We start from the raw sequence: 11,337 nt of genomic DNA on the forward strand, positions 1-11,337 counted from the left end.
ATGATTTAGATTGATTTTCCTATAATTTGCTAGACTCATGAACAGGTGACTATGCTCGGTTTTTTTCCATCTGTCCACCCGCCTGTGGTGTTTGCGTATGGTAACACTGCGTCCTGGGCTTTAGATAGTTACATTCAGCTTACATTCAACAATAATAACAATATCCTATTTCGAATATTAACGGTGTAATTCGCATACAGTAAATTATTAAAACATTTTCCAGTTGCAAATGTACACCCAGATATCCTTTTATTTACCTAAAACTTACACATAGCGTAACTATCTACAGCTTGGGACGCAGTGTTACCATACGCAAACACCACAGGCGGATGGACAGATGGAAAAAATAGAGTATAGTCATAGGGCTGTAGTTAGTACTACTGGCAACAGAAAATGGGATGAGACTAGAAGATAGAATTCAAGACTGAATCATTGGTAAAGACCTTTATAGGAGAAAAAATAGATTAATAACGAGAAGTTAATGGAGTACGTAAGAGAACAGAAAATATATATAAAATAGCTTTTATGATTTTCCTATATTTTGTTAGAATCGTGAACAGGTGAATAGTCACAGGTCAGCTGATCAGCGAAAGGGTAAAGTTGACGTTAATATCTCCGATTCTCTGTGGCAAGTGCTTTTAATCATTAACGGAACAAGTGATGCAACGCTGAGATATTGCCATTTAATTGTAAATGGTTTTACCATTTTATTTCGCCGGTACAGCACAGTCATTTGCATAAGCAATTATTCACTTCGCTGCTTTTTTCCATCTCTTTTACTCGTAAGTTCATGATTTAATTCACTTGAGAAAACATTGATCGAGTTTCATTTGGGTCTTCAAAGCTGGAGGTTAATTTGTCCAAGTATAGCTTAGTTTCAATTAATAAGTTCCTCTCTCTCTCTCTCTCTCTCTCTCTCTCTCTCTCTCTCTCTCTCTCTCTCTCTCTCTCTCTTTCTCTCCTTCCTTTAAGGGAATCATCTACATATATGTGTGTGCAGGTGTGTATAAAACAAGCAAGAATATATGTAAAGCAAATTAAAATAAATATATGTATTTATACACATAAATACACATAGAAATATGTATAAGTATATATACATGATATATATTTATATGCACATATATAAGTGTGTATGCCTGTGTGTATTTTCAATTACATTATTTACATGTGTGTTACAAATACAGTCACGCAATACAGATAATGTTTATTTTCATACATATGGGTGCATGGTGTATAACATACATACATACAGGAACACATCAGTATACTCAGAGATCACACTACTACACATTTGACCAGATCGCAAACTCGGGAAAAGAATCTGGAAATTCAAGTTGAAAAGAGTAGTGTGACATTTAGTACCAGGAAAAGGACGGAGTCTAGAAACGTCATCTTTAAGGTCTTAGGTACTTACATAAATGGAAAATAAAACACTGAAACTCATCTCATACAGAGTTAAATGAGTTACGGTCGTTCTCACTGATATTTACCGTCTTTGTTTACGTCAGAGCTGCCTTGATCGTCTTCAAGAATTTAATGACTGAATTGGAAATTTTGCAATGGGGCAAACAATGAGAAGTTCGGATCACACGTACTTAAACAATTGATGATCATTTCCACTGATAATCACATTCTTCTTTTCAGTAAGATCTACCTTAATTATCTTCATGAATTTAGTCACTGAATTAGTAATATCTACCTTAATTATCTTCAATTTAGTCACTGAATTACGACTTTTGCGAGCCACACAAATAAAACAAGTGCCAAAAATGCGCAGAAGTTTCTTCGGCTCTATCGAGTTTCCTGTACAGCGTATAATTAAGGCCACCGAAAATAGAACCTATCTTTATGAGCCGCTGCCCAAGAAGCTCTCAGCCGGCCGTGGTAGCCTGTATTGTTGCGTTGCCAGAAGCACGATCATGGCTAAATTTAACCTTGAATAAAATACAAACTACTGATGCTAGAGGGCTGCAATTTGGTATGCTTGATGATTGGAGGGTGGATGATCAACATACCAATTTGCAGCCCTCTAGCCTCAGTAGTTTTTAAGATTTGAGACCGGACAGAAATTGTGCGTACGGACAGACAAATAGTCATCTCAAGAGGTTTCTTTTGCAGAAAAGTAAAAAAAAAAAAATCGACTCATTCAGTCTAAAAAATTATAGCTTTCCCTGATAATAAAATTCTTTGGTTACGTAAGACCTATCTATATTGTGCTCAGGAGTTGAATCAGTGTACCATTATGACTTTTTGCAAGGGCATTTCTTTTATTGCTATTTACAAAATTCATGAAAACAATCAAATACGGAGATGAGTGTATTTGAGATTGTCAAACAGAACAGACAGTAGCTGTACATTGTAATCAAACTTTCACTTTTTACCGAAACCGTTCACAGTTCCGAGCCTCCATTAGCAGAAATGAGAAAATGAATAATTGAAAACCAATTGTTCCCACTGACAAAACCCTGTACTATTTCACGTTTCACGATTTCTGTCGTCATTTAGTAATCGCATTGAACATTAATTCCTGCTCGTATTGATGGCAATAAAGAGTTGTTCAAATGCTAGAAAAAAAATGTCATGTGAAATTGAAGCAGAAGGCAGCATATTTCTATAACTCAGAAGAGAATTAAAACCTTTTTTTTTTTTAGCCTTCTCCCTGAGGATGTCGTGCAAATGGAGCTTCAAACTATTCTTATTCCACTTTAATGTATTTTTATCTCTTTATTATTTTTTTTTAATAATGAAGCTTCTTCTTTCTGTTTCCTTTCACCTTCTCTAACTTCTTCCTGATGAACACCGTAATATTCTTTGGAAGTTTGAATTTCAAGTCAGCGGCCCCTTTGGTGGGCTTGTCCCACATGAACAGGGTTCATAATAATAATAATAATAATAATAATAATAATAATAATAATAATAATAATAATAATAATATCCCATATCCTTCTTATTTCTATTTTCAGATCTTGATACTTATCCATTTTTTTTCCTCTCTTTCTCTTCACTCTGGCAATACCATGGGACACCAGAGTTGAAGAGAAAGAGAAAAAAGGGAAAAAATGGATAAGTATCAAGATCTGAAAATAGAAATAAGAAGGATATGGGATATGCCAGTGGAAATCGTACCCATAATCATAGGAGCACTAGGCACGATCCCAAGATCCCTGAAAAGGAATCTGGAAAAACTAGAGGCTGAGTAGCTCCGGGCCTCATGCAGAAGAGTGTGATCCTAGAAACGGCACACATAGTAAGAAAAGTGATGGACTCCTAAGGAGGCAGGATGCAACCCGGACCCCCACACTATAAATACCACCCAGTCGAATTGGAGGACTGTGATAGAGCAAAAAAAAAAAAAAAAAAAAAAAAATAATAATAATAATAATAATAATAATAATAATAATAATAATAATAATAATAATAATAATAATATAATAATAATAATCTTACTATAATGGGTATTATGTCTATCCGTCCGTCTGTCATTCAATCACGGCCAAATGGCTGATCCGATGGGCATGAAACTTGGCAGGGTTATAGTACGGACCCTTAAGATGATTTATAATGGGGTTTCATCCTACCTACCCCGCTCCCCGCTCCTTAGGAGGTGGGGGTGAGAAGGGATTCCCTGAAACGGAGCTGGTTCTGCCCTTGAAACGGGACTGGTTATGCCCGTAGACTTAGTTACTTTACGAATTTATCATACATAATTTCTGTGTACATATGTTTGCTAGTAATAATATAATAATGATAATAATTGGGCAAAATACTGACAGTTCTTACATCTATGTCGTATTCGCTTTTGGATGACAGCACTGGCATGGTAGAAAAGAGAGTGAAGAAGAATTCAGTAAACAAATGCCTAAGTCTTCGCTAACTCTTTTGATTTACCATTTGACTCGGAAAACAAAGTCAGATTTCTGAGAGTCTGTTGAAATTGATATATCATTTGATTTAGCAAACAGCAGCAAGGTAGGCTCTTGTTAACTCAGTTGAAATACCATTTGATTCAGCAAAAAGTTGTGAAGTTTTTGGAAATTCCTTTAAAATACGTGTAGGCAGACCGGGGAAAGTACATATTGACTTAAAAGGGCTCTATTCAAGAAGAAGAAGAAGAAGACAACTCGATTCTTTCTGTAGAAAGTGAAAATCATATTGTTTCACCTAAAGTCTTCGTAAACATCCTTTGTCCACCTCTGGGGACCAATATCTTAATTAAAATCAGTAGGTTGTCGGTTTGTGCAGCTGCAGGCAAAACAGAAATCAATTATGACGACAATTGGCGTCGTCAAGAAGCTCTCTTAATCTAACGTACTTCTCAAGGCAGAAAAGAAGCAAATAAGTAAAAGGGGGCGGCAAGAAGGCCTGCTTCTTAAAATAAAAGTATTAAGTAAAGTATATCTTAGTTTAACCAGACCACTGAGCTGATTAACAGCTCTCCTAGGGTTGGCACGAAGGATTAGATAATTTTACGTGGCTATGAACCAATTGGTTACCTAGCTACAGCTACAGCTTATTGTGGGAACCGAACCACATTATATCGAGAAATGAATTCCTAATCACCAGAAACAAGTTCCTCTGATTCCGCGTTGGCAGAGCAGAGAATCAAACTCGCGACTATCGAATCGGTGGGTAAGCACGTAAACCATTCGTCCAACGAGGAGCTATTACACAGGTATACAACCAAATTTGAAGGAGAAAGCGAGAGGCAGAGCATGAGACGGATTTGTTATGTCGGCAGGAGAGAGCCGAAACTACAGAGTTAAAAAAAATGACCCTTATTGCATCCGTACAGAAAGGTCCAAATTCATTACTGCAACTAAAAGGAGATGGAAACTAATGTATAAGAACCTTAATGGACATTTTACAGCGTCATGCTGCTTTCCAAAAAAAACGTGAAAGAAAAAGGCTGAAAGCAGTTGTGTGAAATTCAAATGATGGTAACCGTTTGAACTAGTGTCAGAATAAACCACATTTTCTTATCACTTTATTTAGTCTCTTGTACAATGCTACGAACATATTTCCATCTTCATGTTCTGTAAGAATCAAGAGTTTAACGATGCCAGTTAATGAGTTTAATAAACTTAGATTTATTTAGTCCTCCAAAGTCGTTGTTTCTTTTCTACTTCTCTGAACTTTGAATATAAAACTTTGCTCTCCTTTCTCATCAGCCAGTCTTGTCTTAATCACATCTTACTTTATCATTTCTCCTTTAGTTTGGTAATTATATATATATATATATGTGTGTGTGTGTGTGTGTGTGTGTGTGTGTGTGTGTGTGTGTGTGTGTGTGTGTGTGTATCTCGTGCCAGCCGCAATCTCGTTGGGTCCAAGTGTTAAGGTTTCAATTGATTGACTAGATCAATGACTTGGCTCAATTAGGAAGTCTTTGCAGCAGGATAATAGAATCAGTGACTACGTTGGCCCAACGAAAAAGAGGTGACATGGACAGAAAGCAGTCAATTTAGCACTGTGAAAGATATAATAACTACCAAAATTTGGTTCAAAAGAAAACTCTATACGTCCACTAAAATTAAGCATAATTTCACTAAAATCCAAGGGGTATTACAGGGACTTCTATTGAACCCCATGGCACTGCAGGCTACGTTAAACAGGGTTACAAACGCTAACTAGTACCACACCAGATACGATGTATTAACTAAAATAGCTAGAACTAATTCTAAAGTTAACGCTTAGATTAAGGTACAGGATGTCCTTCGACAGGTGTGACACTGAACAGCTTGAGACAAAGTAACACTCAAATAACAGCGCCTATGATCACTTTTTATTTGCAGTTGTTGCTGCTTAACACCGTTGAATGACGCACAGGTAGACACAACAGCACAGCCGGTACATCTGCAAGATATTCATAGTTGCAGCGACTGAGACTAGGGATACTGGAAAGATTTTACTTTACCTTTGAGGCGCAAGCACAGAGAAACTTTATTAAATTTCGTATGTGGTTGCAAGCAAAAATATTTACTCAACAGCTTGACGCAAGAAAACAACTAGAATCACTTATATCACAGCAAAGGGATATTTATGTCACTGCACTGGGTCATGATTCACTGGAATGTGAATCTGGGGGAAAGCATACTCAGGGGGTGCTTTAAGGATATAGGAATGAGAACAGAGAAGTTGGTTAGGAATGAGAGCTGGGATTACAGACGTTGGCTTAAATCGAAAATACAGTTTTCCCGGGACATTATCTAATATGTCAATGAACTTGACGTTCGTTGTAGTGTGAGCCAATGGGGATGATGGCAGAGGAAGCTGGTATCTCCTTGCTGCCAATAAAGGGAGGAATTATTAGATGCGACTAGATCACACAAGGCCGATGGTGGGAGGTCTTGGCTATGGGGTGAGACTGGGATTCGTCTGGAGTACGAGTCCGTTTGGGAAGGTTTCGTAGGCGTCTGGCGTAAGGCAAAGCACTGGGCCGGATTAGTCTTTTTCAATTCAAACGGTGGACAACTGAGTCAAAGTGATAGCTACGGGCGTAGATGCATCATGGCTAGACCCCTCCTCCAACTTTACGGCTTTCTCCTGTAGTACGGCTGCCTACAGTACTCGTTTGTAGGAACCTACCTTACTCGGCTGCCTACTGTAGTACTGAAAAACAACTCACGTTTTTCTCGTTGTCTTACTTTACATGTCTTTTAGTTGGAGAACACACACACACACAGACACACACAGACACACACACACACACACACACACACACACACACATATATATATATATATATATATATCTATATATATATATATAAATATTATATATATAGATATATCAATATATCATCCAATAAGAGGTCGAGGCTAGTCCCCATCATGTAGCAGGTGAAAAGGCAAAACAGCTCAATATATGGGTTGCTTTATTGTTGCCAACGTTTCAAGACTATGGTCTCATTGTCAAGGCTATAAAAAACAAAAATACATAAATTACAAACTTGTCCAGCAAGATTAACATAAATTTTTACATATGAATAAGACGAGAAAAAAAATACGTATAATAGAAATTTTTATTATTTGATTTTTATTAAAATTTCTATATACGTATATTTATTTTTTTTTCTCGTGCTTATTCGTATGTAAAAATTTATGTTAATCTTGCTGGACAAGTTTGTAATTTATGTATTTTTGTTTTTTATAGCCTTGACAATGAGACCATAGTCTTGAAACGTTAGCAACAATAAAGCAACCCATGTATTGAGCTGTTTTGCCTTTTCACCTGCTATATATATATATATATATATATATATATATATATATATATATATATATATATCTATATATATATATATATATATATATATATATATATAGCGTGCGTGTATGTGTGCGTGTGTGTGTGTGTGTACTATCATTTTCAATTATATTTAGTTATGAAGGGAAAAATATACAATAATTGTTCCCACTTTTCGTTAAGATGTCTATCAATTATATCCTAGGAAGAAAACTCATGTCTGGTAAAAATTAATGGTAAGCTGACAGTAGCAATTCAGCTATGATAATGGTTATCATAATTATGAGACACCTGCAACTTTGAGTGGAGGTTCATATATCTGAGGAACATCATATTGATTATTTTCCCATATACTAACATTAGTATTATCTAAATACTTCATATTTAAAGTAAATAACTTTTTATTGCGTATAATTTAAACTTTTTAAAGAATATTTAATGAGTTTAACTACTAAAATTGAGAGATATTACTCAAAGTTTCTCGGTGTCGCAGAATGTAAACAAACCTGGAAGCCCTCGTAGTAAGATCAGGTGACTTGTCAAGTGGGCGTATATTTGTCAACAGCAATTGGGCGTATTTTGCAGCAGTAATTGGGCGTATTTGTCAGCAGTGATAGCAACAGATCTGGATGGAGTAGTAAGTCGGAATTGCAGCAGTTAAATCTTTTAATTAAAGTGTAGATAAGTTAAATTGCTCGTCCATCTTAATGGAGACCTCTTCAGCCTCCTGTTTGTGGAAGAAATTGTTACAAAATAATAGAATGTAATATAATGCCTTCAATTTTCGTTTAAATGTGCATTACTGTTTTAATGTTTTGGTATTTAGACGAATGTATTTGTAAATAACACCTAGGTACTAGCCTACTTGTTCCATTAACGTAGACTGGGTAACAACCCTACCCGTATGGTACACGTACACGTTAGGGGTCTTAAACTGCAGACTACTGTTGCAACTCTCTTGTTCGGTGATTAATAATTTAGGTGCAAATTGGCCCTATATTTAATACCACTCCCCTTAATTATGAATGGAAAAACATAAACAAAAGACAATAAATAGGGTAAATGACCGAGCAGCAACATAGCAGCCACCTATTCCAGAACGCGGCCACTTCCCGAAAAAGCACTTGAATTATGCCTTGATTTCATAATTTAGGAGAAAACACTTAATTCGAGAGGAGTAGGGTAAATGATCGAATGGCCTCCTGGCGACCAACCTCCTAAAATATAATTTTAACACTCACTTCGAGAGGAAAGTAGAGGTCTTGCAGTGTTGCTTCCACAGGCACTGGCTCATGACTGATGTCTATCCTGGGTTACGGATAGTGTTGAAGTTATTTTTGGGAAGGTGATCACACTACCATCCAGGTGGTCGCCAGGGGGACATTGGATCATGTACCCTATAGAGGTCATGTTGTGCTGCCTGGACAGGCCACAACTCTTGACTGTTGCTCTTGGCAGCGAATTCCAGTACTGTACTTTTTGGTGGCCACATTCTGAATGAGGTGGCCGCTATGTTGCTGCTCGGTCATTTACCCTATCATAAAAAACTAACAAAAGACACGGCAACCAGGCTGCAGTAGTAATCTGCAGTGTTACCTGTATGGGGACCACATTGGCAAACCTGAGATTTTTGGTGGAAGAATATGAAAATTAAAAATTAGGCCAGAGGAATTCATCCAAATCCTAGCCTAACCTAACCTAACCTAGAGCACTAAATCCTACTTGTTATGGGCTGTCTCATACCTTGCCTAACCTAATCAAGAGACTTGTAAGTCATAAACCTTTCGTATAATGCGGGATGCATCCTAACCTAACTTAGGTCCCGAGGTGTTACTTTATCTCGGGTTCTACACTATCATGGGTTTTTGCATCTAGGCTTAGTGGCTTGGAATGCTGTAGGTTAGTCTAAGTCAGAGGATAATGTGCCTGACATCAAGAGTAAAATACAAGACCTCACCCTAACCTTGCCTTCTCTTATCAAACAAGCCATTTCCTGCCTGGCTTTCTGTATCCTAGACAAAGTTGCTGAAAACTACCAAGCTCCCAGGGCTCTTTCATCCATTACTAGAAAGTATGGCAGTGCCTTACAGATACTGTATATTTTAAGCCTCTTGGTTTAATCATTGTGATTCATACTGAATATATACTAGATCTCACCAAACACCAATAGAAAAATATCTTTCCTACTTCACTCATTGTACATTTACTATCAAATCCATGCAAATATTACCTGTTAAATGATAATTGAAGGCTAGACAACTTCAGTGTCCTTACTTTCATCAGTTTGCACTATAAAACTTAATGTATTCTTTATACATTAATTGAAGAAATACCTCTCTTCATTTTTGCTGAAATCAGGTAGGAAGGGAAGATGTCTAGGAAAGAGACTGGTGGACAAATATCCACTCTCAGTCTCAAAGTATAGATAATTGCTTAGTGCCCATACTGAGCATTCAAAAGCATGTCACAAGACATGCATTTGTCTTCTTTTCAACATTTGTTTCTTCCATACGGTTTTTATTAATTTTTTCTTCTTTGAATCATTGTTGATACTATTAAAACTATGATTATATCAAATTAAATGTATTCTTTATAACCTTATGGGAAAAGGTTTCCAAATGTGGTCTGTTGGTATGAGTCAAAGCAATTCTCTTTTATTTTCAGAAAAGAAGAATGAATCTTTTGGCAGAAAATAACCTTTGTGGGCAAGTTTTACTCCGCTTAGTTGCAAGAGGTAATTCAATTATTGCCGAACTACTCAGGTTGTCTGGATATGTTCCACAAGTTTTCAGGTAATAATTTATTTAGGCTTTTTAAAGTAGGATTTTTACAGCTATGTGTTCTTCTGTTTGATGTTAACGAAATTTTAATTGCTAAAGAACTTATTGTTATGTATCATATAGATAAATACAGTGTTCCCCCCGTATTCGCGGGGGATGCGTACCAGACCCCCCGTGAATAGTTAGAATCCGCGAATGTTTGGAACCCCTATAAAAGCGCTAAAAACAGCCTATTTTGTTAGTTAAAACTTAAGAAAAACCACTAAAAATTTTCATACTTCGTTTTTTTAATGGTTTTATCACAAAAAGTGCATTTTATGATGAAATTGATCACAAAAACCAGGAATTTGTGGATATTTCTCATAGAAAAATACCGCGAATGCGCGATTTTTCCGCGAATAATGCGGGGAAACATTCCCGAGAGAAATCCGCGAATGTGTGAGTCCGCGAATCCGGAGAACGCGAATACGGGGGGTCCACTGTAGTACTACTGAGGATTGCTTTAGTGAAAAAAAAAAATTTCTTTGATTTCAGATTAGAAACAAAAGCTGAGCAGCAGAAGTATGGAGATGTTGTACTTGATTTTACGTACTTCAAAGCACCAGAAGGTTTTAATAAGAAAATAGAAGATTCACAGGTTGGTAGACTATTGTTTTTACTTGACATCTGGCCTAAGTTTATTTTTACTTTACATCTTGCCAAAGATTTTGTGGCCTATCTTTGCTCAGTAGCATCTCTCCGGTGAACTTTAATCCAAAATAAGAAACTAATGTTGAGTTCAAACAGTAAATGTTTTTTTCGTTGGTTTTTTGCACAAATTTCTGCAATACAGTCAAAATTTTTCCTTTGGTAGACCTTTGATAAGCTGTTCTTTCATACGGAAGGTATTGACTCTTAATATTCTCATAACCTCTGAACTGTTTCATCTTGCAGGTACTTTCTGATATAGATGATGAAATTAGGGAAAGTCATTCCAGTATTACAGGAAGGATATACTCTGCATTTGAGAGCATCCATCGATATGTCACAGAGCTTAACACTTATCTACAGGACTTAAATGAAGGTCTTTATATTCAGAGAACTCTAGAAAATGTGTTTACAGATGAGGATGGGAAGCAACTCATGGTATGTATAAATAAGGGGTTTTGTTGAGTACTTTTCCCTAGCAGAAAAGTATTTATAAGTTTGTGAATTAATGTTGATATGGTAGAATATACTACGTGGTAGTTCTCAAGAATTTTTAAAATTAAATTGTCAATATTAATGTGGATATACATCTTGCCTTGTAGTTCATGTTGCATAGGCATTG

General features: G+C 36.4%; 1 protein-coding gene across 1 annotated transcript in view; it reads left to right on the top strand.

Moving 5' to 3' along the window:
• The first annotated feature begins 7,749 nt into the window (after nucleotides 1–7,749).
• Nucleotides 7,750–11,337, top strand: part of LOC135221116 (WASH complex subunit 5-like) — a 62,819-nt gene continuing 59,231 nt past the window's right edge. The window contains 4 exon segments of the mRNA XM_064258931.1: nucleotides 7,750–7,885; nucleotides 9,913–10,040; nucleotides 10,563–10,665; nucleotides 10,962–11,153. Of these exon segments, the coding sequence (XP_064115001.1) occupies nucleotides 9,922–10,040; nucleotides 10,563–10,665; nucleotides 10,962–11,153 (414 nt within the window). The 5' untranslated portion in view covers nucleotides 7,750–7,885; nucleotides 9,913–9,921.

The sequence above is a fragment of the Macrobrachium nipponense genome, chromosome 2, assembly GCF_015104395.2.
Source record: "Macrobrachium nipponense isolate FS-2020 chromosome 2, ASM1510439v2, whole genome shotgun sequence".
Taxonomy (NCBI): Eukaryota; Metazoa; Arthropoda; class Malacostraca; order Decapoda; family Palaemonidae; genus Macrobrachium; species Macrobrachium nipponense.